Raw genomic sequence first — 27556 nt, 5'->3', positions numbered from 1 at the left:
CAAGTTAACACCACTGTCCATTTCCAGAGCATGTCACTTGCACTGATAGAGTTGTTTGTTCCTTATTCACCTTGCAGCAATTATTACACAGACTTTGCTGATAAGCTTTAGATGCTGGAGGAAGACCTGCCAAAAGTAGCCCTTTCTGACTCAAACTGTATCATGAAGGGCTTTACATAGGGTATGGTGAACTATGATCTCAACCAGAGGCTGAGGTCTTCTCAAGAGATAGGTCCACAGTGCCCCCAAATTCCTACACTCTAAGTGAAACCATTTCAACAGGTCACAGGTTGTCTCAAAATGCTAATAACTTCCCAAGGTGTACAAATCATAGATGACTTACAAGAGCTGTCCTAGAACATTTAGTGGAGGCCAACCCATTTTTCCTTTATGAACAAGGGTTTGCTATTTATGCTAAAATCACCAGGGCAGCTTGAAATCAGTGTGTACAATGGGGAGCATGCAGGTGGGTGTGCTAAACAGCAGTGAAACGATAGGGTTAGGTTCTTGAATCAATTAGCTAAATTATGCATACTTCGTTTATGGTAACCCCATAAAATGTTGACTAAAAACAAATCAATGGAATACATCAGATAATTTATTTTTTGATCACCAAAATGCACCCCGAACGAAACAACAGAAACACAAGTCACCCAGGGAAAGAGAATTCTACAGCTGTGAAACAGATTCTAAGGCTGCTATTCTGGAAACCCTGTGCATACATGTCATGCTTTGGGTCAAAAAACACATTGAAAAGTCCACCTTCTTCCTGCAACAATAGATTGGTTGCCATCTAGTCATGCAATAGTCCATTCATAAAATTATTCAAGTCGACAACCTAGGTCATCTTGAACATTTAATAATGGACCGTGTGAATCAACTCTTTGGCATATTAAGGAAATAACACAGGCTATAGGCAAATTCCTTCCCAACCTTTAAGACTGATGTTGACCCAAACTGAGAAATTAAAACCTTTTGGTTATCCAATTGAGAGAAACATTAGCCTTCATTTTATAGCACAGGTGTCAAACTCGCAGCCCTCCAGATGTTATGGACTACAGTTCCCATCATCCCCTGCCATCATGATGCTGGCAGGGGATGATGGGAACTGCTGAATCCACCTCTGGAGAAACCAAGTTGACACCACTATTCTATAGCGCGCCCAACATCTGAGGGCCACGAAGTTTGACCACGTCCAACAGTTCATGATCCATAACTTATCTGGAGAACCGAACTGACACCACTCATTCTCTTCAGTTCAATGAAGGTCATTTTGCCTGTCCTAAATAGGCAGAACTGGCTTGTAAAAATATTGTTAATTTCATACATACACTATGTCATTGAGTTCCAGCCGTGTGTCAGGAGGTGGGTTGATGAGGACATAGGACAAGGTGTTCTGATGGTCATTCATTTCATCTGCAAGAAAGACACATGCAGCTGGTAACGCGGCTAAGCAATACAGCAGATGGGTGCGAGAGATAGGCAGAGGCACCTCTGAACACTCTTCCTTGAAATCACTGCCATAAAAAGCAACCTGCTTCTTTCCCTCATAAGTGTTCAGTGGAACCCCTTCAAGTCTACCACAGGCATCAGCAAATTCTAGGACAAGGCATGCTGAAATCATCACAATGAATTCAAGATGAGTGTTCTGGTTGGCTTCAGCTCAAAATGCTGCACACAAACAAGTCCACACAGAACAGGCTGAGCTTGACTCTATGGAGCAACCAAAAATAGGAAATGGAAATTCATCAAGTTTTGCATTACAAATCAGAGAAGCTGGTGCTTCACAAAAGCAACGGCATGAAAGACAAATGGGGTGGGCAGACAGGACCTGCTGTGAGCCACAGGCTGCGGAAGCATGATGCAGATATTAGTAAGATGGGGTGAGGTTGTTCCTATGGACATCTTTTCAGGAGGTCAGCCCTGACCTTCCTTTTCTAAGAAATGTCTTTCCCCCTGTGCCTGGACTCAGCAATGTGTGGGCTTTCTTTCCACCTTCTGTTGCCATGGTGGCGAACCTTTGGCACTCCAGATGTTATGAACTACAATTCCCATCAGCCCCTGCCAGCATGGCCAATTGGCAGGGGCTGATGGGAATTGTAGTCCATAACATCTGGAGTGCCAAAGGTTCGCCACCACTGTTCTGTTGTGTATATTAACAGGCTTGATGGTTTACACTCCAATACATCTGACAAAGTTAGCTCTGGCTTTCAACACTGTATGCTGGAATATATTTTGTTAGTCTTAAGGATGCTAACTAGACTCTCATCCTATTATCTCACATGCACATTAAAAAAAACTTATCAATTGCAGAAAAGCACTGTGCCTTCTGAACTGGACTAAAGGGCTTGTGAATCTTTATTCTTCTGAACTGGGTCTTGACCTCATCAAAGTTTATACCCTGGAAAGATGTGTCAGTCTTTAAGATGCTATGTAAATTTTATTCCATTAATGCAGACATCACCTCATGGGTGATGACCAGGTGCTTGCATGGGGGACTCCCTTTACCTTAATACAGAGTAATATGGCTACACACCTTTCAATGCAGACATCATCCAGTCACTACAACCAGTCTGGAGGCAAGGCTAAATTGCCACTTGATAATCCCTAGTCACCATACCCCTAAATTTCTCTCTCTCTCTCTCTCTCTCTCTCTCTTGTTCATATGTTTGAATAATTTACTCTCCCAGTTTAATATGTCATATGCATGCTTATATTATGCTTAATTTCCTTCTGCTGTTTCTGTACTTCTAAAATCCTACTGCATTGGTTACTGAATGGCCCATTTTGCTGATTGTACTATGTGTAATCCACCTTGAGTCTCTATGTGCAAGGCATACTATAAATAATGTAAATAAATAACATAAATTTTAAAACATTAAAACATTAAAAATTCCCATGCCGGAAAACTAATATTAAATGTTTCTAGTAAGGGAAAGAAATAGTATCAGTGAGCCCACTGGAGAACTGTAAACAGGCTGAAAGGAAGATTTAATGACCCGACACAATCCTACGTATAGCGTCAGTCTCAGTTAGCCTAATTTGCCTATTCTTCAGTGATCTCAGGACTATTGGAAACCCTGCTCAGCTTCCCTTTCACTAGAGCTTTGCTTGCTCCTTTACAAATGGAGAATGTAGAATTTGGTGGCAAAGTCCATGTAACTGACTTACAGCATAGAATAGTGGTCAAGAGAATGAACTCTGAGCCAAGAAGTTGAATCTTGCCTCTGTCATGGATTCCCCTTTATGCAAAGCAAAGCAGGCAATACTGGGAAAATACAACTGGCCTAACTTGCAAGGCAGTTGTAAGGATTGTAAGAAGATAGGGAAGGGCTTTGAACATTCCAAAGCACTATATAAGTGCTAATCATCATAATACTAATGGTAGAATCATGACTGACACCCAGCTCTATCAATCAATCCTCTCTAACAGTTAGGAGGAGATGCAAAACTGAAAATCTATTTCTCTGCATGTCTCACTATGTGGCTGTGATTGGGCTTCATCCCCCCCCCCTTCTTTATGCTAATCCACCTCCCACAAAGCCCACCTCTAAAATGGAGCCTGGCCTAAGGAGTATAAGATGAGAGCAGATGAGACTCTTGATGAACGACGACATGCATGTTTGGACCAGCCTGTACAGTTAGAAAGGGTATCCGAGTACCCAGTTCTTCCTGGCTACAGTTTGCCATGTTATTTGAAGTCTTGCACCCAGCAGACATGAAGACCAACAGAAGAGACCACAGCTAAACAGGAGAACTTCGCCTGTGTAAGATCCTGGGCATAATGCCTGGCTTCCCCTCCCCCTAAAGAATTTCAGAATGTTGGGTCTGGGACCTTCAAATTAAGACCCTAGAGGGTTTAATGAGCCAATGGTCATCCTCAGTGCAAAGCTATTTCATATGTCAGGTGGATACAGTTCAGCCTGATTGAAAGCCAAGATGGAAAACCTCCATTCACAACCAACAGAAAAAAGGAGACTTCTTTCCAGTAGGTCTTCTGGTTGACTGAAGACCAGGTGACTTCTGAGAAAGTCTTCCATTCTGATGATGCCAGATGCATGCATAAAGAACGTTCTAGGCCCACCAACGGTTCCTCCCCAGCTTCACCAAATAATGAGCACTTTGCAGTTGGTTCAAGATTGGCCAAAACCCAACAACTCATACAGCAATTAACAGTAATTTTAATCCCAATGAGTGCAAGCTTGGAGTTTGTTTAAAATTGTGCTCATTATTCTTGTGCAGCTTCCTGTGGAACTGGGGAAGGGATGCTATGGTTGAGGTAATGTCTCCATGAAACTGATTTTTTTTGTAACAAATCCATGCATTTGATGTTGACAGCATTCACCTATTGAGTACATTGTCAGGCTGTCTTTGCTGGAGAAACTCCATCGTTTGGTAAACAACAATTTAGATCACACAGCTCAGAGCTACGTGACATTGGCAAAGAAATCATCCAAAACGGGCTAATCTAAAGAAAGCTATTTAGGCAGAATTCAAATATTTACTTGTGGGATACAAGTAAATAAATAGAAAAATCTTATAGATTTTTTTTTGGGGGGGGGGAGTTGCAATTGTGTCAATACATATTAATGCCTCCCCCTATTATGTGATTTTTGGAAGACCATGGGTACATGTTTACTTTTTTGTGGTGGCTGTCACTTCCTTTCTGCACCATCATCATGTAGCCCAATCTGATTGGTTCTGTTGCACTGTGATGTCATCCTGTTCATAATATAATCCCTGATCTGGTGGAATTACCAATGTAGGAAGGAGGAAGCAACGGTAGCCAGGGAACAAAATGGCATCAAAGCAGTATCAGCCAAGAGACACAACAATGCTGAGCAGCATTTTTAACAGCCAAATATTTACCCAATCAAAGTGTTTGGGAGAATATTTGAACTGTACAATTTCCAGTGCAGCTCTAATCATATTTTTGTTTCACTCAGCATATCTGCTCAATGTCATTCCCATAATCTGTTTTGAAAAGTCTGTCCAGCTGACTGATTGACAATATACTGTTGCTGAGAGGAGCTAGTTTAAAGCCTCTTCCCCCAAGGGGTTAAATTCATTCAATGGAAAGGAAAATCCCAACTTTTCACTTAAACTGTGTCTAGTAAGGGATTGAAATTCAAGTTCTTAGTCTGCCTTTGCTCATCTTTGCTTGGAAAAAGGTCTTCCTGACCTCACACAATTTCCTACTTTATGCAAGTTGTTAAAAGCATCACTGATGCCGTTGCACGGTTCCCATCTTTCACCCACTTAAACCAAGCTTCTCGTAAAAGGGGTCGATTTATTTGCATTCTGAGTGTCTTATCTCCAAGGTGAAGTTAATGCTTAACAGCAGCTCCCACTCAGATGCCTGCTCAGGGAATCATTTCACGCTTTGCTGGAATGGTTTCCTCAGCTACCATTAGCCAAACTCATATGACCTTGTTTTGGCTTGCTAAGGAAATGTTGGTCCTGCAAGCCCATGCATTGGGGGAAATTAATTGAGAATCCAACGTATTCCAGTTGGGATTGCTATGTCTCTTTGCCTGTGTTAGACATAGCGTAGGGGGACATTTAACAGAGGCTCATTCCGCACATGCAGAATAATGCACTTTCAAACTGCTTTCAGTGCTCTTTGAAGCTGTGCGGAATTTCAAAATCCACTTGCAAACAGTTGTGAAAGTGGTTTGAAAATGCATTATTTTGCGTGTGCGGAAGGGGCCAGGAATTAGGACTGAGTTATTAAAACAGTTTGCATTAAATCACTATAGGTTGCAGATAATGATGGAAGACCTCTTCTTCTGTGTTCCAGAAGCAGAAAGACTGTAAACTACTGTCTAGATGCCCAGCAGGTGGGTCAAGGGGACATGCCTGAGAAGGACAGTGTGACAGACACTAAAAGTGGCCAATATTCTGCCCCTTTGACTACGACACCTCTAAAAGAGACTTTCAGGACAACGTTGCATTTTCTACTCCTTGCAAAGTGCAAAGTGGCATCATAGTGAAAGACCTGAATCTTTTGATCAACCATCCCAGCCCATAAAAGATACAGGGAAAAGCCAACCTATGCTTAGTTCCAAAGATATTAGCTCATGGCAAAATAATTTTGAGAGCCAACTGGCAAGTATAGATTTGCTTTTATTTTCTGCTTGTAAGCTTCCAGAAGCACCTAGTTAGCTTCTCTGGGAAGTAGGATGCTGGGCTACACAGGTCTTTGGAGTCATTCAGTAGGGCTCTCAATGTGTTCTTCAATCCAGACTCAATCACGTACATATTAGTGGCTTGTCATAATTGTTTAGCCATAGGGTAGAATTTTTCCACCCCAGTAGTCACCTGCACCTGACAAAAAAATAAAACTAAAAACCAGAACATTGCAAATGAGCAGCAAGGAGGCGCTGGAAATTGTTTAAGACTTTCTAAAGGGCCAATGTGTTGTTGGCAGTTAGTTGAGGGCATCTGCCAAAACACCCAATTGTGAAGATGACACAAAAGAGCCCCTTCCCAGCTTCCAATTCTGCATATGTCTTGTGGGAGTGGACAGGTGAGAGGGGTGGAACTTGAACCTCTAACATATTCTTGCCGTGCGGTGAGTCAAGGCTCACTCCCAAGGGAGAAGACATTTACCTTGCAAATATCCAAGGTTTACCCGATTCATCACATCACAGGCTGTTAAATTTGCTACATCCTCTACAGGACACACAGAGAGAAAAACGAAAAAAAAAGAAAGAAAAAGAAACAAGGCACAGACATAAACGGAGAGAAAGGGAAGAAAGAGAAAGATCAGCGAGCAGCGATTCAGAAAGTCTTCAGAGACCAGCTTTGGTGAGTCGATGGGCAAGGAGGAGGTAAAATATATATCTACATCTAGAAAAGAAAACTTTAAAAAAAAAGAAGCAGTCGCCGCCACCGCCAGACTGGAGGGTTCTGTCCATGATGTTGCAGAGATTTTGACAGCAGCAAGAGAACGCTGTGAGCATGTATTCAGACGACTGTTGGTGTGATCTGTGACCTGTACCCCCAACAAACACATCAGAGCCCTTTTTCGGACATTACAGTTTTGACCATCCAACTGCAAGTAAGGGCAAACGTAGGATCCTCTTAACATGGGTAGCTGCCATTTTGTGTAAACAGGGCAACATGGGAAGCATGACTTAGTTTCCCCACAGCCCTACAGCAGCTGTGGAGAACATCATTTAAATAGTCTCTCAGGATTCAGTAATTCCCTCTTGAAGAGCCATTAGCTGAATCTGGCCCTTTGCAGTCTTAAAAAGTTACAAATGCATGCCCTTTTGAAATTATTATTTTGTTGAAACGTTTTCAAAACAACTTCATCTGCCGGAGCAGTCCCTTTAAAACAGTTCCCAAGACTCTCTACCTCCCCTGCACTTCTTGGTCAGCAACAACCGCGAGAATTGTACGGCACTCCACTGGAGGAAGAGCATAGAAGCCATGTTCTCAAAACAGAAAGGGGAGAAAAAAGGGGAGAAATCAGATTTGGCTTGGAAGAGGTGAGGGCGGCAAAAGGGGAGTAAAAGGCTTACGTTTTATAAAGGTTTTCAAAACATTTTGGGTGATTGTGTGCAGAAAAGGATGGCACGTTGCTACCTGCTACTGGATAGTTTTCCTTTGCAATAAAACACTGGTCAACGGGACCTGCTTGAATCAGTTTCAGGGCTGGGTGTAAAAATAATTGTCTCTGCATGACACATGACATTTCTACAAAGGTTCGTGGGACGCTGTGTTAGGCGTCAACTGTTGTTTTAATTGTATTTATGATCACTAATTTTGTGATGATTTTATGTATGATTTTATGTTGTTCACCGCCCTGAGCCCTTCGGGGATAGGGCGGTATATTAAATTAAACAAATAATAATAATAATAATAATGTCCGTTTTCCAGATTCAGATATGCACAGCTGGAAACCCAGGTAACTTGAGGGTATGCCTAAGTGCAAACTGAAGCCGGAAAATCCACATGCTGCCCCATCCATGCACACGGGGATGATTGCAGGTAGCGGCATGTTTCTCAGTTTTGCAGAGTTGCAGGCACCCAACTTCTAAGAACTGAAAAGGGCCCAAATCTTTAGGGGATGAAAGGAGAGCCTCACTGAGGCCCCTTCCACATATGCAGAATAATCCCATATTCAATCCACTTTCACAATTGTTTGCAAGTGGATTTTGCTATTCCGCACAGTAAAATCTAGCTGCAAAGTGCATTGAAAGTGGATTGAAAATGCATTATTCTGCATGTGCAGAAGGGACCTGAGATTTGCATCAATACAGAATTTATAGCACCTAGATGTTTCTTTCCTTCTCCATTCCCCTAAATTATGGCTATCTGTTATTAAATTTGTTTTTCAGAGATTTGGGAGGCTGAACCCAGGCATCCCTATACACTGACACCCCCCTTTCAACTAGGCATCTGCCCCCATTGTTTGCACCCAGATCCATTCATCTAGAGCAGGGGTAGGGAACCTGCGGCTGTCCAGATGTTCAGGAACTACAATTCCCATCAGCCTCTGTCAGCATGGCCAATTGGCCATTCTGGTAGGGGCTGATGGGAATTGTAGTTCCTGAACATCTGGACAGCCACAGGTTCCCTACCCCTGATCTAGAGAGCTCCTGTTCGCTCTGCTGTGCTAACGCTTTTGTGTTCAAGGTTTTAACCTTACAAAAAGCAGCAACCCAGAAAACGCTTTGAGATTATGTGCATTGCAAAGCAGCAGACAAAGAACGATGTCTTGGGGATGTATGCAAACGAAAGGACTTCATGAACATGGAAGAAGCACATGGAGGAAGGAACAAACAGCCAGTGGCACAGGGTGGTGTAATGAACAGAAAATTGGGGCGAGGCGGGAGGGCGGACAAGGAGCAAGAAAGCTGTGGAATGAAGATTGTGTCACCCAGAACCAAGAGGAGAGAGACATTTTTCACAGATGGTCAAGAGAAACTTCCATTTGCTTAGGATTTGCAAGTATACACCAGTAATTCCCTATGTTATATCAATCTCAGGATTTCCTTTGCCAAGGGCAAGTTGAAACTGAGGATCAGTCAATCACATATTTTACAGAGATCTCTCTAAAACACAGCCCCAAAGCATACTGCAATACCAAAAAACCCACAGTTCTCAAACCGCCACATAGTTTTTTGGGGAAAAAAATCACAGTGCTCCAAATGAGCATAGTGGTGAAAGTGCTCAAGTAGGACCAGGGATACTCAAGTTCAAATCTCCATGCAGCCATGAAGCTCCCTAGATGATGCTGGGCTAGTCATGCACTTGCAACTGAGCCTACCTCACAGGGTTGTTATGAGGAAGGGTGATCTCCTCAGAAGAAGGTAGAGATATGAGATTGAATGCCTTCAAAAAGAGGAAGAAGTTCACCATTGTTTGGAAAGTAACCAAAATCTGAGAGTCCCAAGAGAAAGGGTTGTGCAATAGAAACCCCCACCCCCTGTTTCTTTTAGCCACCAATCTTACTGTTAAATGTTATGGCAAGGGAGCAGGATTTGTCCAGGTGGTGAAGGAGAGGGGGGTTCACTTTGGAGCAGGTGCTATTGCAAGCATGCAGATTCCAACACCGGTAGGGGGCTAACATTCAACCCAAGCACCTTCAACTTCAGCCTGGAAGATTTTTTCTATAATGCTGAAGACAGCTTGAATAGCTGATTATGTGGTGTATGTTCAGCTTGCTGTTTTAGATGGTTTCAAACATCTGTTTGAGACAGTAGGATGAATCTGCTCGACATGAGCAGCGTTTTCTCTTTCTATCTGCCATCAACTACCCCAGCGGAAGGAGCAAGAGGTTCTTTCCTTTGTGGTTTTGACTTCGCCTTCTCGATCCCATGCACCAGGGGTGTGTAGAAGGAGAACCCTACTAAGTCCTCTGCTGCAGTTCTCACTGGGCGTGCTGGTTCAAAGAACCCTTTGCCTGTGCGCATGTTACAACCCCAGGAAAGTGCATACACACAAGGAGGACAGCACCTACTCATCAATTCGCTATGTGCATTCAATGTAACGTGTGAATAGTGTTTGGGCATGTGATCAAATGTACCAGACTTCCTGATCAATGCATACCAGGTCTATGCATGGCCACAAGTCAGAATGAGTGAGCACGGGGTTGGGGCAAAGTGTGTTGGATCCTGCACCTATATGCATATCCTCTCCCTGGACTGTAATTTATAAACTGTCCAGTGTGTGATGACCAGGGCCGGAACGAGGGGGAACTGCGCCCAGGGCACGCGTGGGCCCTGTGCCCCTGCCACACCCCTGCACCTTTGCACACCCGGTGCATCATGCATCATGCTGTCCCCTTGGTGCTACGCCACTGGTGATGATTCACACAGAAAGAAGAAAGAGATTATGGTGCATAAGGAGAAAGGTTGGTCTGTAAGATCAGAAGTATGCTAGCAAGAGATTTTGATGATTTGAGATGCAGGTTCAAACCAGAAGAGTAAAATCCAGCTTTGACTGAAGCAGAAGTATTTGGTAAAAAAAATGAACAAATGTTTCCCCTACCCAGTATGGTGTAGTGGTTAAGAACAGTGGACTCTACTCTGGAGAATTGGGTTTCATTCCTCACTCCTCCACAAGAAGCCTGCTGGGTTACTTTAGGCTAGTCACAGTTCTCTTCAAACTCTCTCAGCCCACCTCCCCAAAAAGGTGCCTGTTGGGGAACGTGCTTGTAAGCTGCTTTGAGACTTCTTAAGGGCAGAATATAAAAAAAGCAACTCTTTGTCTTTGGGGGTGGGATTGGCTTTCTCTAAGTTGTCAGCAGCCTAGTAAACATGTTACAGTGACTGCACATACATTCTGCATATGTGTGTGTGTGTGTGTGTGTGTGTGTGTGTATGTATGTGTATATATGTGTGTATATATATATGTACATAATGTTGCAAGAAAACTTAGTATGTGTTCACTTAAAAAATAGAACTAAATAAAGCTTTAAATCACATGTAGATAGATAAAGCTTCAAATCACACATTTAGCTACACATCCTTTGAATGTAATGTAAGAATTACTCAACACATAAAGAAAAATCACGTATGTTATACATGTATGTTAATAATAGGACTACAGCTACTGTTGCACTCTGGCTATAACTAATTTTTCAAATACGTATATCTATATACATATATTTATATAAAATATGAACAATGATATAAACTCATGCATATAGATATACGTATTTGAAAAATTAGTTATAGCCAGAGTGCAACAGTAGCTGTAGTCCTATTATTAATATTTACTGTTGCACCCCCTTTTCTTATGTGATACATGTATGTTATACATAGATTGTGTGCGCATTCACTGTAACATGTGCAGGGCTACACTGAACAGCTTTTTATTGTTGGTGCATGTGCATGCAATTTACAGTAGGCTACATGTATAATATTACTTTACAGGTTTTTGTCAGTGGTATTTTTCAAGGGGTGGGTGAGTCCCCAGGAAAAAACTCCAAATAAATAAATAAATAAATATTGATGCATGAATTGAAAAATGCATGCATTTTACAGGGTAAAGGGGGAAAAGCACGAGGTAGACACACAGGTTCAATTCGCTGAAGGAAGAAACGTAAGTAGAATAAGGAATTTGGGGTTGAACCCAGTGGGGATGAGAAATTTAAATCTACTTCTAGTATCTGGATGTGCCTGGTTGCTTTGATATAGGATACTTTTACAACAGAGATCTCTTGGCTGTCTAAACCGGCAAAATACAAGGGGAAGGCTTGGCTTTCATAGCTTTGGATGCTTTGGGAAACGCATGACTTGGCTGAATTGCAAATTGTAGAAACCAAATGAAAGGCACCTCTGGAGACACTGCAGCGCAGCAACATAAATATGGGCGACTTACCGTACCCCGTCGTGGGCAAGCCCAGATGTTTCATGCGGTTCTTCACCAGCTCTGACAACTCCTGCCGCTCTGATCGCCGATAAAGACTCAGTCTCTGCTGGTTGATCCACTCGGCTGTTTTGGGTGTTTGTTTGTTGGGCCCTTTCCGACTCAGCCTGCGCGCCCACTGCATGCTCTTCCGCCGGAGCAGGGGGTGCTCTGTTTGATCGCTCGGGCAAGAGTTCCGGTGATGGCTTGTCTTGGTGTTCCAGTGCTCCTTGACTTCCTTGGTGTCCTCACACTCTTCCACATTGATTGAGATCTGTGACTGGGAACACCAGTAGGCCATGAGAGTAAGCAATGACCAAATACCACCTCTTGATTCCCTCAGGGCTGCAGATCCACAGAAACAGGGGAAAGCTTTAGTTTTGGTACGCTGTAAGTCCTTTTTTGCTAAAATTGGAACCCAATAACATTTCCAGTGGCTTTGCCTTAGCCCTTCCCCTTGAATGTCAGAACCAGAGGAGCTGGGCTTTTTCATGTACAAGCTTTGAAGGAGGTAGGACTGGGAGGCACATGGTGAAGGACCTTCTCTGCAGTGGCCCCTGGGTTTTGGAATTTCCTCCCATTGGAGACTCTGATGATTCCTTCATCAATGGCCTTCTGGAGATTGGTTAAAACTGATCTTTTCCGAAGGGAACTGAAGAGGGGCTAAATGAAGTATCAAACCAAAGTTGATTGTGCTTTGGAGAGTTACAGTTTTTATTTTTATCCAGGCAGCTTTAAAAAAAATTAATTAGTTTAAAAGTTAAATAGGCTAAACTGCTGCTGTGTTCCTGCTGCGGTTGTTGGAAGGCTGCCCCGAATGCTTTTTGAAAAGAAGGGAGGGATTTATATTTTATAAACTAAATGCACAAGCTCAGCAGATTTGGCTCTGGCAAGTCACTTGGAGGAGCAGGCACAACAGCCAAGGAACAGAGACAGGGTAAGTAATAGAGGGGAGAGGGTCTGATCTGTACAGAGGCCTGCACTGGTGCCACGTAAGAATATGTCCACTACAGCACAATGAGGCTCAAGGAAATACATCCATACAAGAAATCTTGCTACAATGGACATTTGCCCCTGCAGCGTGGTAGACACCTTGTTCATAATCAGCCAGTTTGTCTAGTGAGAACTGGGTCCTGCAGGATTTGATACAGTTTTGCAGGGCCTGTAAGACAGAGCTGTCCCACCAGGCATACAACTGAGGCAGCCACGGTTACCATTCTGGCCTCCTCTTTCCACTGGGGTCATTTTCTTCCCTTTGTGGCCAACAATATTTTATTGCCATTAAGAACATAAGAACATAAGAACAAGCCAGCTGGATCAGACCAGAGTCCATCTAGTCCAGCTCTCTGCTACTCGCAGTGGTCCACCAGGTGCCTTTGGGAGCTCACATGCAGGATGTGAAAGCAACGGCCTTCTGTGGCTGTTGCTCCCGATCACCTGGACTGTTAAGGCATTTGCAATCTCAGATCAAAGAGGATCAAGATTGGTAGCCACAAATCTACTTCTCCTCCATAAATCTGTCCAAGCCCCTTTTAAAGCTATCCAGGTTAGTGGCCATCACCACCTCCTGTGGCAGCATATTCCAAACACCAATCACACGTTGCGTGAAGAAGTGTTTCCTTTTATTAGTCCTAATTCTTCCCCCCAGCATTTTCAATGAATGCCCCCTGGTTCTAGTTTTGTGAGAAAGAGAGAAAAATTTCTCTCTGTCAACATTATATTGTTAGAACTACGAAATATGTTTTAATCTGTATTTATTCCTAATTCTGAAATTATATTTAGTGTAAGATTATAAATGAAATTGTTGGAAGCCTCTCTGAGCCTGTGATGTGTCAATCAATCAATCAATCAATCAATCAATCAATCAATCAATCAATCAATCAATCAATCAATCAATCAATCAATCAATCAATCAATCAATCAATCAATCAATCAATCAATCAATCAATCAATCAATCAATCAATCAATCAATCAATCAATCAATCAATCAATCAATCAATCACAGCAACAATAATAATAAAAAGTGTACTTAATTTCTGCATAAACTGATGACCGGTGTTGGCAGAAACAGTACTCACCTGTGTTCTGATGTCATGAGGCTGTAAAAAAAGAGAAAGAAGATAGATTATTTTAAAAGTTTTGTACCTTATATCATTGTTATATTCGGAACCCTCTTATGACCCTGGTTCAAGTACCAAATGTTTTAACATGAGCTATTCAGTGTTCCTCTTGAAATATAGGATGGGCATGAATGCAAGATAACATCTGCTTGTCATGTGGATGCTCCACCTACTAATTGTCTGGGCTGGCATGATATGGAATGTTCAAAAACATTCTGAACTGCTCAAGCTGAGTGTTCATACAGGGTCTGGGGACAGCAGGGATTTCATGCTGCCGGACAGATAAGGGAGATTTGGAAGCAAAGGAGATTCTGGGAAAGAGGAGATAGTGGGCAAGGTGGTCAAAGATGGTGGGTGGGAGTAGATAAGGGCAGGTCTGAATTTGATTGGTTAATTTTCTCTAAACGAGGCAGCTCTGGTTGTAAAATTATGGTATGGAAGAGGAAGACTGAGCTATGAGTCCTTCATCATCCTTTATTGGCATCTAAATAATATACAATAAACAAGATCAAATTAAAAACTCATCGTAGTGTACTTTCTAGCGTTAATAACTTTTGCAAAGAACTTAGCAACTATAACATTAATCTCTGAAATAACAAAAATTGGATAATATTCTTCTTGTTCATGAGATCTTTAGAACCAAGGAAGGGAAGCAGAAAATCATTATGTGGTGTTGCATGCCACTGGCAATCTAGAATGACATGACGGAGTGTGTCCAGAGAGCTGAGGGAACATATGCACGTTCTCTTCTGCAGTGGGATCTTCTGATATCTTCCAGTCAGTACCTTTGAGGGCAGAACAATAGATCGAGGCAAAAATTTGGTAAAATTTGGATTCAGATTTATTCAGGCATAAAATTATCTGTATGCCCGAATAAGACAAATAACATACTTGGATACCCGATAAATTCTGATCCGTCTGATTTTTTTGTATTTTTGGTGGGGGTTTTATGTTTCGGCACGTAGGGGGCACATTTTAAGGCTAGTAGCGCCACAGTTTCAGGGTCTCATCCAGATACTATCCTAATGATACCACCTAAGTTTGGTGAAGTTTGGTTCAGGGAGGCCAAAGTTATAGACCCTCAAAGGAGTAGCCCCCATCTCCTTTTAGCTCCCATTGGAAACAATGGGGATTGGGGGCACTCCCTTTGGGAGTCCATAACTTTGGACCCCCTGAGCCAAACTTCACCAAACTTGGGTGACATCATCAGAAGAGTGTCTGGATGATATCCTGAAATTTTTGTGCTGCTAGCTTTAAAAAATGCATGCCTGCAACCCAACACACACAAAAACCCCACCCACCCCGCGCCTGAATGTTTTGCATCCAGATTTGTTCATATTCAGGCAGGACATATTCGGCTGATTTTTGCCCAAATATGCCCAAATGTGCCCAGATTTGGGCCGAATTTGGGATTTGGTGCATCCGAATCTCCACACCTAGGAGAGACAATGAGTCTGTTTAGCAGACCTGGGTTTCAGGCAAGGTTCTATAACATAGTGTAGTTGTCTGTGCTTCTTACATCACTGGTGGAGAACATGTGAGACTCAGTCCTATAGATGCCGATAGGGATCTCAGCGCTGGAGGAGCACAGCTTCTGGAAGAGTCGCCCGTATGACCGGATCCACAGGTCATCCTCGGTGATTTTCATCTACCCAGAAAGATATGGAAAGAGAGTGTCAAAAGAGGAAAAGTGTGGTGTGATGGGTAGAGTTTCAGAGCAGGACAGTCAAGTTGAGAGTTCAAATCCCCTCTAAGATATGAAGATCCCTGGGTGACTTATGCCAGCCATTTTGTCTGAGCCTAATCTATTCAGGGAGATGTTGAGAGGTTAACAGAGATATAAGGTTACCTTGAATTCCATGGAGGAAGATCAGGATACAAATATTTAAAAAGCGAGAGTTGTCCATGCTCTTTTGTTCCAGGGTTCCTGTCCTGATTGGTTCACCCTAGCTCCCTCTTGTACAGAAATAGCCCACCGAAACACCATATTGTGGGAACAAACCACAGGGGGAAATCTCTCTGTCTTGTTCATAAACTTCCCAGGGACATCTGGTTGGCCATTACAGGACTCAGAATAATCTTGGACTAGAAGGACCATCGGCCGCCTCCAACAATGCCTTTAACTTCCAGCTTGCTTGGACCTTAATGAACCAGAGGCAGACTGCATGAACTTCTCCTTTCAGGAGTATTTGTGGGGACAGGTACCACAATCCTGTCTTGTTCACATGAATTTGAAATAAAGAAATCGCCCTGCGGAGTACTTGCCAAAGTCCATGCTGCATCAGAAAGCCCACAGACTATCCCTGGAGCCTCCCTTATCCTGCTTCTCAAACTGTAGTCACTAACTGCTTTTAACGAGTGAACAGTTACTGGGATGAAGAGAAGGAACATCTACTGACCATTTCCCTACAGCCAGCAGTGGTGAATGTGCTCATGGGGAGAAGGGAGCAGCAAGGAGTGGGACCCCGCTCAGAAAGCCAGCCAACCTCTGCTGCCAAAACCAGCATTATCATCCTCCTTATGCTGTACGCAAGACCCACTGGAACAAGACCACTGAGGGGCGCTGCTCTCTGGGGCCTCAGGTGGAGGTTGCTTCCATCCCCTGAGATGCAAACCACTTCCTTGACCCATAGCCTTTCCACGCCTACTCTGAAAGTGACTTGGAGGGAGAAAGCCCACCCACTGTGGCATGCCAAGAGAGGTGAACCAACAAATCTGACACTTTGCTGCTCGTTGTGAGGAAAGCTCAAGACTTACAGCACAGAGGTAGCCGGAACCTGGGGTGGTGTCAAGGCCCAGTAACAATCTGGTGATGGTGATCATGTAGTCTTTGACGAATGACTGCAAGGAAGAAGGACCTGTCAACTGTTGGTGCTTAGCTGGTATCAATAGCAGGACATTCAGCCCCAGATAAGTCAGCTATGAGCTCTCCCTCCACCAGACTTGATAGATAGTGATAAAACCCAATGGAAACCTTCATTCTCCCCTCATTCCTCTAGAGGAGGGTTTCTCCTTATATTTTGCACACTGAAGAGAAGGAACTGCGATCTGAACAGTGCTCTTCTCATGGTTGTAAAGTCACTTGACCGCAGTCTCTTTTGAACTGCTTGTACCACAACCCAAACTCAGGCTCACATACAGGAGGACAAGGTGGGTCAGCCTCTCACTACATCAGACAGAATATGGAGAATCACTCTTAAGCACATTCCCCTATGTTAGCATGCATGATTTTCTTGATGCAATTAGTTTCAGTTTTATGAATCTATTGTTGTGTTCAACGTCTTGTCAAAGGCTTTCACGGCTGGATTCAACTGGTTGTTGTGGGTTTTCTGGGATGTGGCCGTGGTCTGGTAGATCTTGTTCCTAATGTTTTGCCTGCATCTGTGGCTGGCATCTTCAGAGGTGTATCACAGAGGTTAAACGAGATGTAAGGTTACCCTTACCAGACCATGGCCACACAGCCCGGAAAACCCACAACAACCTATTGTTGTGTTGTTTGCATTAATTGATGATTCTATGATTAAATACAAAGTTTTTTTTAAAAAAACAACTCCTTGCAAATAGAAAACCAGCACAGCTACAGTACTTTCTTTTTTTTTTGGCGGGGGGGAAAGGAGTTTGTAAGCCCCTTTGAGTCTTCTTACAGGAGAGAAAGGGGGGATATAAATCCAACTCTTCTTCTTTCAAGGAATTTTAAAAAAATGTTAAAGAACATTCAAAACTGGACTCTACCCCCTGAAGCCTGACATGGTGTGATCTATTCTGCCACCTGCAAGAGTGTCTGGCACTGTTTGTAAATCAACATTGCAGGGGGAAAGAACCAAACTGCACTGAATTTGAAGATACGATCTCTCAGAGGTGTTCCCCTTTCATGTAAAGTTCAAATGAAAAAGTGTTATGAAATCAAAGGGGAGGAGACCTGCTTAAAACAGGGACAGAAGGTGTCCATGTGCTACAGCAGCATTTCCTATACCTGATAGCTTAGGCAGTTAAAATGAGAAGGGAAAACCAAGAAGGTTAGAGGGAACAATTTGACAATGGGCTGCATGAGCTACCCTGTTTCCCCGAATATAAGACATCCCCAGAAAATAAGACATAGTAGAGGTTTTGCTGAAGTGCAAAATATAAGGCATTCCCCAAAAGTAAGACGTAGCAAAGTTTTTGTTTGGAAGCATGCCTGACGAACAGAATACAGAAATAGAAGACATCCCCTGAAAATAAGACATAGCGCATCTTTGGGAGCAAAATATTCGGGAAACACGGTATTACAGGAGGAGCAATTTATGTGACTACAAAACAGAACTTGCACAAAAGTACAAAACTGAATACCCATGCCCAAAGGAAGTAGCTAGTTCCTAAAAAATGTCTGAGCTCCGGCTTGGAGGTATGGTGAGGACACCCATGCTGTCTTTCATTCTGACCTGATATAGCAGTGTGTCCAACATGCTGATGCTGAAAACTCTCCCAGCCGCAAACGGAAGCCGGAACATGAAGGCCAAGTTGGAACCGTTCTCTCGCTCTTTCTGTGGGAGGTGCCGAAGAGGAGAGAATGCATAGGTAAGAACAGCTGAGATGTTTTGTTGGATCAGACCAAAGTCCATCTAATCTGGTACAGGTTAGTCAACAATAGACATCTAGATGTCTCTGAGAAGTTCCCAAGCAAAACCTCAAGGCGATATTCTTTCAAGACATCAAGGCAACACTGTTTCTGGTTTGTTCCCCAGTATCTGACGCACAAAGAGGCTTTCCCCACTAAAGCTAAGGTCGACTCGGTTCCCTTCAGTGGAGGGCGATTCCAGGCTGTCCCCACAGCAACTGAGTTGGCCCCCTGGAACCGGGGAATCTAAAGTGGGATGCAGGACTTTCATCTTGGTGCCTGTTTGGCTCCCTCGATGCGTGGATTTGTGGCGGCAGTGTTACGTGCGGGAAACGGGAGCGTTCTTTTTTTTTTTACAGTTTTACAGTTTCACAGTTACATGCGCTTTCTGCCCGCCACAACTCTCCCGTTCTGCGCATGCCACAAAAGCGGCTCGTGATTGGTTGAACGGATGAGGTGTCATTTCGATGCTTCCTCACTTCGAAGCGGTATCAACCTTATTCCGGCAGAAAAGTGTAGTTCATAACTGCGACAAGGATGTTGCAGTTCTGAGGGGGGGGGGGACCTGAGACAAAACAATGTTGAGCTCGGTGGCAGTGGGGATTCACTGAGGCGAACCCAGGTAGAAACCAGTTCAACTCTGTCAGTGGGGAAAGCCCCAAAGGTATATTGCCTTGGAACATCAAACGTTCCCTGTCCTGTCTTTTCAAAAATTAAAGCATTGGTTTTTGTTTTTGTTTTGCAAGTGGTAACAACAGGGTGTTTTAATGAGATCTTGCAGCATGACCCCCTGGAAGAAGAGACAATTATGTGTTTTTTGCAGTTTCTGTGGTAATCCTCTACAACATGCTCAATACCACTTAGAGATTTCACCATGAACTCTCAAGAGAGTGAGGCAGACCGAGTGTGATGAGAATTACAGTACAACAATTAAAGAGCAGCCAAACTCTGTAACTGGGAAAATTGCATCGTTGATAGTTTCTTTAACATTTGGCATTTAGGGGAAACAGAGAAGTATCCCAGCACACAATACCTTTCTCGATCAAACCAGAGCAGCAGGTTCCTTTGTTACCTTTTCTAGTCTGGAAAGCGCCAACGAATAGCTGTCCTTTGCTCGGAATTGCATGAACCTCATGTTGGATGGATGGGTCAGCTCTGTAATGATGCTCAGGCTTGGGAAAAGCCTAGAACAGGGGAAAAGCAGAGAAGTTATTAGTAATGTTTTGAAGAGCACAAGAAGGATGTTTGTAACCTTTTGAAGAACATGAGATTATGAATTAGATTAGTTGTCCATCTAGTCCAGCATCCTGTTTCCTCTAGTGGAAAATCATATGCTCCCAAAAGGCACACAAGCAGTGCATGAAAAGTTGTTTCTTTCCCACTCTTCCTGGAGGCGTCCTAGAGCCATCTGGTTGGCCACTGTGGGAAGCAAAATGCTGCCTTAGATTGATCTTAATGATTCACTAATTTAAATTTTAAAAAGATATACCTAGCTCTCAACTGGAGTTTTTCCAGTAGAATCAATGATTAAGAACAGCTCAATGAAACATCGTCTGTGGGAAACACTGATCTATTATTTTTAAAAACAAAACTTGTCCTTGGGTGCTGTGTGGTTTCCAGGCTGTATGGCCGTGTTCTAGCAGCATTCTCTCCTGACGTTTCGCCTGCATCTGTGGCTGGCATCTTCAGAGGAACAAAGGCCAGGATACTTCTATTCAGATGCTCCCACCTATTGACCTTGCTATCTCCATTGTTACTCCCATGCTATAGACTTCATTGTTACTTATACTTCTATTCAGATGCCCTCACCTATTGACCTGGCTGTCTTCTTTGTTACTCACAGACAATGCTTCTTCACCCACCCTGGACACTCAAACAGGTATATATACTCCACTTGCTTTCCCAACATCAGGTCCTCGGAAGATGCCAGCCACAGATGCAGGTGAAAAAAAAATTCCTCTGAAGATGCCAGCCACAGATGCAGGTGAAACGTCAGGAGAGAATGCTGCTAGAACACGGCCATACAGCCCGGAAACCACACAGCACCCAAGTGATTCCGGCCGTGAAAGCCTTCGACAATACATAAAACTTGTCCTTTTTTTTTTCGCTGCCATTTTCTTGCCTCCCTCTTGTGGTTTCACCTGTCCTCCTTCCAGAATTCCCAGCGCATGCGTTCATAGATCTGCCACCCCCTGCTCCCCTGCTTGCGCAATGACTGCATGTGTTTGAGAGGCAGAGTTCAAATTTAACCTAAAACCAGTTGGGTTCAGGTTGCCAGTCCAAAGTTGACTCAGCCTTCCATCCTTCCAAGGTCAGTAAAATGAGTACCCAGCTTGCTGGGAGTAGAGTGTAGATGACTCGGGGAAAGCAATGGCCAACCACCCCATATATATAGTCTGCCTGGTAAACGTCATGATGTGACATCATCCCATGGATCAGTAATGACTCAATGCTTGCACAGGTGACTATAAATATGTATTGTTAAAAGCTTTCACGGCCAGATTCAACTGGTTGTTGTGGGTTTTCCGGGCTGTGTGGCCATGGTCTGGTGGATTTTGTTCCTAACGTTTCGCCTGCATTTGTGGCTGGCATCTTCAGAGGTGTATCACAGAGAAAAGTCTGTTACACACTGTGTCTAGTGAGAAGGGAAAGTTTAGTGGGGTATATACTGTCCATTGGTATATAGTGTCCACCCTGTGGGGTATATACTGTCCACCTTGGGACATGGACAATATATACTTCACTAAACTTTCCCTTCTCACTAGACACAGTGTGTAACAGACTTTTCTCTGTGATACACCTCTGAAGATGCCAGTCACAGATGCAGGTGAAACATTAGGAACAAGATCTACCAGACCACGGCCACACAGCTCGGAAAACCCACCACAACCAGCTGACTATAAATAGTTTTTAAAAAGAAGTGAGCTGTGACTCAGCGAAGGTCACACCAGAATAAATTTGGATAGTCTTTTAGGTATCCTGCAAACGGTTACGTAAAACAAATACAGTGCCCCCCCCCCAACACTTTACCGGAACATGGTTTGGACATTGACGATAGTCTTGGCGTCGGCCATGTAATCCTCCTCAGCGCTCATGGTGCTCTCCTTGTCGACCACCACCAAGTTGTCTGCATAAATGATTCCACACTGCAGCAAACTGTCGAGGCTAGAAAGACAGAAGCCTATTAGGAGGTCATTGTGTGTCCCGGGGGATTGGGGACTTATCAAAAATGCAAACTCAGCCTTTGGGAGGGCTGGAGGGTTGGTAGCTTAATTTAGGGGCACTCCTGCACATGCAGAATAATGCACTTTCAATCCACTTTCAATGCACTTTGCAGCTGGATTTTACTGTGCGGAATAGCAAAATCCACTTGCAAACAATTGTGAAGGTGGTTGTGGTGGGTTTTCCGGGCTGTGTTGCCATGGTCTGGTGGATCTTGTTCCTAACGTTTCGCCTGCATCTTTGGCTGGCATCTTCAGAGGTGTATCACAGAGGGAAGTCTGTTACACACTGGCCAGTTACAGATGCAGGTGAAACGTTAGGAACAAGATCCAGCAGACCACGTGTGGGGAAAGAAAATGGAGGTGCCCCCATGAACCGCGGCCGATCTGGGGCCGCTCACACCTCAGCGTGCGATGGCCCCGGGGCTCCACTGGCATCATATATGCCGGTGGGAAGCCACTGTAGGGGCTCATGTGGAATCCACCAAGTATAGCACAAAATTTGGGGGGGGGAGTAGGTGGGGGGCAGGTGGTCTTCCTGCAAAAAGAAAATTAAGACCTCAGAGAAAAAGTCAGACTTTGCCTGCAGTGTTGCTTTTCCATTTGCAGAGTGTTCAAAATACAATTCCTCTCTTGCTGTCTTTCAGGCATAAATTCTGCCACTCAGTGTTTCATTACCTCATTCTGCTCAAAGTGTAGGCCAGAGCCTGACCGAGCCATTTAGAATTTGCACCAGGGTCTTAAGAACATAAGAAGAGTCCTGCTGAATCAGACCAGCAGGTCATCGTGGCCAACCGGTTACTCTGGAGGGCCAACAGAGTGAATAGAGGCCAAGTAGGGTTGCCAATGGGTGAGAAATGCCTGGGGATTTTGGGGGTGAAGCCTGAGGGGGGTGAAGTTTGGGGAGGAGACTTCAATGGGGTACAATGCCATAGAGTACACCTCCCAAAGCGGCCATTTTATCCAGCCCTTATGATGTCACAAGAGTGCAGAAATCTAGATTCCCCATAAATGCTTACTTATCAATGCTGCCTTCCATATAGTACACCATGGGGAAACAGCAGATGGCTTCCAGAAAGTGATGATCAGGCCTACAAAAGGAGATAGGAAAAGCAAAATATTTCATAGGGCTACATTTTAAAAACATGGCTTGTGGCCTTATTTTGATATAAATGAAGATCAGTTCACCAGCTGATTGTGCTAATATTATTGGGGGTGGCATGGAGGTGGCATACTACCAGCATAACTAATAAGAAATAACATCAGCACTTGGCCACTAGTTATACCCAGATTCTCACCAATAACATGACTGGTGGGGAAACTGATCTTGTCCCATTTGCAGAACTGCACCTATATATTCATTTGGAATTGACACAGAGACCCATTCCGCACAAGGCCCTGAAAACGTTTTCAAACCCCCTCGTTTGCCTGCACTCACCCCCTTGAAAATGCTTCCTGGTCACCATTTTGTGGTCATTCCATTTTTAAAAACTTCTTATACATGTTGCTATGAAGCCTCAAAGCCTCGTGCTGCGATTCTCTAGGGGTCATGTCTATATAGCTACGTAGACATGACCCACCAAAATAAGAAAATGGCACCAATAAGGAAGTCTGAGAACTGCAGAGAGGCATGGTAAACTTCTAAAGAGATCGCACAGAAAGTGAAAATGTTTTAAAATGTTTTCAAAAAAGAATTGCTAGGGAACAGCATGCTCCTAAAACGTTTTCAAGGAAGGAAATTAATTTTTTGTGGCTAGACCATGTGGCTAGACCATGCAGAACTCCATGGAACAAACATTTCATTTCCTGCCTCAAAACATTTTGTTTGGTTTGTGCGGAAAGGGTCAGGAAGATTCTCAGGAGCTGCTGCTGGCCCTTGCAGAAAACTAGGATTGCCAACTTTAGCCTGGGAAATTCTTGGAGAATCTCAGTGAAGTGGCTTTCACGGCCGGAATCACTGGGGTGCTGTGTGGTTTCCAGGCTGTATGGCCATGTTCTAGCAGCATTCTCTCCTGATGTTTCGCCTGCATCCTCTGAAGATGCCAGCCACAGATGCAGGTGAAACGTCAGGAGAGAATGCTGCTAGAACACGGCCATACAGCCCGGAAACCACACAGCATCCCAATCTCAGTGAAGTCTAGGGGGGGAACCTCAGTGATATCTGTACTGCAGCCCAACACTATAATGTGCTCCTAATAATCCCTAGCAGGAGAAAGGGGGCATGGCATAGCCTGATCTCATCAGATCTTGGAAACTAAGTAGAGTCAGCATATGGAAGGGAGACCTCCAAGGAAGATTCTGTGGAGGAAGGAAATGGAAATCACCTCTGATTCTTGCTTGCTTTGAAAGCTTCTTGCTACGGTGTTCACAAGTCAGCTGCAATTTGTCACCACTATACACACACCCAATAATTCCTAGCATGTGGCTTGCCTTTGCATAACTGTTGCTTATTTTTCAAACAGCCACATATTTCTGTCACAAGGTGCTGTGCACCGCAAGCTCCTTAGGCTGGGGGATAAATTGGAAGGAACCTCAAAGGCCAGGGAGAGACTCAAAAAGTGGATTAAATTTTGCTCTGAACATCGGGGCTCTCCGTCATATGAGAGAAAAGTCCACAGGGAAAGCCCAGTCGGAGAAGTGCTTACTTGTTGTCCAGCAACAAGACAATGGGGTTTAACTCTTTCCGCGACCGATAATATGCACGGAGAGGGACGATGAAGTTATAGAGCCCATTTCCAGCAGTCTCAGCAGAAACAATTATCAACTTGTTCTTAAAGCCATAGGCCTTCGCATCTTCGTAACTGTTGTGCTTGCAGCCCTAGAAAGAAAAATGGAAAAGATTTCACATTTGTTTATTTTATGATTTATTTTCATCTGTGTTTCGTTTCAAGCGGTTAATCATAGTTACGAGTTTACCATTTATGTAAGCAAGTGGATCAGAAGTCTGGCCATCAGCTAATTAAAGAATCCAGGGAAATTATACACTTGCCTTTTCGCTGATTAATCAACATTTATATTTAAATATATTTGCAGATCACCAAACCTTCAAAAAGCAGGTGACATTTTGGCTGGGTACAATGTTGCTGAAAACCAAACCTGATGAGATGGTTTCTATAGCTGTATCAATATTCCCTATGTATGGTATTCCAACAATGCACAGAACACATGGTGTATCACTGGAACAATCCACAAAAATATTCTTAATGTAAAAGTATACATCAACACATCAAAACTGCTTTGGGGGAGGCCTTTATCACTGTAATAACACAGAAGAAGAAGAAGAAGAAGAAGAAGAAGAAGAAGAAGAAGAAGAAGAAGAAGAAGAAGAAGAAGAAGAAGAAGAAGAAGAAGAAGAAGAAGAAGAAGAAGAAGAAGAAGAAGAAGAAGAAGAAGAAGAAGAAGAAGAAGAAGGAGGAGGAGGAGGAGGAGGAGGAGGAGGAGGAGGAGGAGGAGGAGGAGGAGGAGGATTTATATCCCACCTTTCCCTTCCTCTCCCCAAAACAGACACCTTGTGAGGTAGGTGGGGCTGAAAGAATTCTAAAGGACAGTGACTAGCCCAAGGTCACCCAGCAGGAATGTAGGAGTGCAGAAACACATCTGGTTCACCAGATAAGCCTCTGCCACTCAGATGGAGGAACGGGGAATCAAAACCAATTCTCCAGATTAGAATCCACCTGCTCTTAACCACGACACAACGCTGGCTCTCACCCCTACACCACGCTGGAGAGAGGAACAAGGCAAAATACGTGAATTAAAACACAGCGTCACACTATGCATTATCCAATTTTTGAATGAATTCAAATTTTTTTGAATGAATTCAAAAATTCACTGAACTGAGCTGCAATTAAGGAGGAGCAGAACACAGCATAGACGCATTCGACGGTGATATGGGAATGGGAACAGGGGAAATCTGTTGATCCTCATCGCAGACATCTGCACGAGCCTTTCCCATGTACACTTATGACATATTTTCCCACGAGAAACAGGGGAAAGGCTGGCTACTTTTGAAGTGGATGTGTGGAGACCAGCCTGTCAGCATCCCAGGGGTCCCCTCAATGTATCATGTGCCCTGCAACTTGCAGGCTAGACTGCTGACATCTTCTCGAGAAGGCAGGTGGTGAAAGCCTCTCTCCCACACTCACTGCTTTCCATAGGCTGCATTCCATACTCTAGTTGGCTTACAGCTGTGTAATATGTTCAAAGTGTTTGGATGACAGGCAGGCTTTATCTGGCACATGCAAACATCTGGACTTGGCAGCTGATCAAAGACCACAGTCAGAAACAGAGCAGGCGAAGAATCCATCATCTCACTCAAATCTCCTCCTGTTGTTCCATCTTCTTCCTCCCCGCCACCACAATTTCTACCCAGCCAATGCAATATGAATAAGAGAAGGCAAAGCAGTACAAAGAAAAAAAACAACCTCCCAGCTTCTTTCTGGAATAAGGGCTGGGAAACAGGACCATCCTGTTACTGCATTTGGAGGGGAATGTGTGTGTGTCCAGGGCCAGGAATTTTGGGGATCCCCAGCAAGGATGCCGTCTGAGGTCCCCCTCAGCAGGCTGGGAATGGAAGGGGTAATACAGGACACATGAGGTGAGAGAGCATCTCTGATTTCCATCTGAAGCTGTGGAAAGAATAATGCGCTTCAAGCACATGAGCTGAAGAAAGGTTCATTGACAGGGACAGCCAGACTGTATGTGGGGTGTGTGTGTGTGTGTGTGTGTGTGAGAGAGAGAGAGAGAGAGAGAAGACAAAAGAGAGCTTTTGCAAATGGGGAGGCCTTTCTGAAGTGACCCATGGTAAAAAGGATCCTTTGAGCACACACCATGTATGCGAAGACAGATTGGAAGTCATGATATCCTTGATTACGACGTCTATGCAATAAGAACTAATTCTTCAAATACCAGGTACTAGGGGTGGGGGTGGGTAGGATGGAAAACAGCATCCTTATAAAGGCTTGTAGTTCTACAACACCCATGTGGACTCTGACTCAGAGACTGACAGGCACCCCTCTAAAGGACACCAAACCACTGTGGTGGAGCAGTTGGGTTGTTTGGCTAGGATCCGGGAGAACAAGCATGGTGTAAAGCATCAGACTCGGGCCCTTTTCGCACACAAGGTTTGTTCTGGAATTACTGCAATGCGCATCGACATCCCAACCTTTTTGTTGCCAGTTCGTCGCTCGACATTATTCGTACTTCGGCTGGTTGTTCTGGAACTGCATCTGAATCCAGAAACCGCGATAGTTTGCATTGCCGTGGAATGCAATGCAAATGAGAGTTCTGATTGGCTGATTGGCTGTTCCTGGGCATGTCGTTTGTGACGTTTGGCCCTGTCATCACGTTGTCACGCTGTGATGTGGCCACGAGATGACGACACGCCAATCTTCCCATTGGCTGATGTTACCTTGAGATGTCTCACGTTGAGTGTGCCGAGGCGCTGTCCCTCGACACAGCGTCGGCAGAAGCACCCACTACACATTCTGTTGCTCTGAGCTGGTGCGGCGGGTTAATGCTTCTTTCCCCCCCCCAATATCTGCTCCAGCTCTTCAAAGTAAGGCATGGTCCGAGGACCATTACCAGAAGTCTTGTTGGGCTGATTAACTCTTTTGAAGTCACGTTTTAAAGTTTTTCCTTTTGTCCTACACTCAAGGGCAGTTCTCTTGTGCCCCCTGAGGCGCATCTCCACCGCCACCTTCTCAAAAACATCTAAGTTTCTGTAGCTGGACTTTAGGGAGCACTGTACTTCCTC

The 27556-nt window shown here is 44.0% G+C and overlaps 1 protein-coding gene across 5 annotated transcripts in view; it reads right to left on the bottom strand.

The window, feature by feature from the left end:
• KCNT1 (potassium sodium-activated channel subfamily T member 1) overlaps positions 1 to 27556 on the bottom strand; it is a 174494-nt gene that overhangs the window by 1437 nt on the left and 145501 nt on the right. For 2 of the 5 annotated variants that reach the window (XM_048512780.1, XM_048512783.1), the window contains 11 exons: positions 24450 to 24622; positions 22824 to 22895; positions 21614 to 21748; positions 19656 to 19767; positions 18408 to 18509; positions 16744 to 16827; positions 15506 to 15634; positions 13945 to 13965; positions 11839 to 12145; positions 6613 to 6675; positions 1332 to 1416 (listed from right to left, as the gene is read on the bottom strand). In XM_048512780.1, the coding sequence (XP_048368737.1) occupies positions 1332 to 1416; positions 6613 to 6675; positions 11839 to 12145; positions 13945 to 13965; positions 15506 to 15634; positions 16744 to 16827; positions 18408 to 18509; positions 19656 to 19767; positions 21614 to 21748; positions 22824 to 22895; positions 24450 to 24622 (1283 nt within the window). The remainder of the gene's footprint in view (positions 1 to 1331; positions 1417 to 6612; positions 6676 to 11838; positions 12146 to 13944; positions 13966 to 15505; positions 15635 to 16743; positions 16828 to 18407; positions 18510 to 19655; positions 19768 to 21613; positions 21749 to 22823; positions 22896 to 24449; positions 24623 to 27556) is intronic. The other 3 variants (XM_048512782.1, XM_048512785.1, XM_048512781.1) reach the window with 2 other exon arrangements.

The sequence above is a fragment of the Sphaerodactylus townsendi genome, linkage group LG12, assembly GCF_021028975.2.
Source record: "Sphaerodactylus townsendi isolate TG3544 linkage group LG12, MPM_Stown_v2.3, whole genome shotgun sequence".
NCBI classification, from domain to species: domain Eukaryota; kingdom Metazoa; phylum Chordata; class Lepidosauria; order Squamata; family Sphaerodactylidae; genus Sphaerodactylus; species Sphaerodactylus townsendi.
This window is presented reverse-complemented; position numbering and strand designations above follow the sequence as displayed.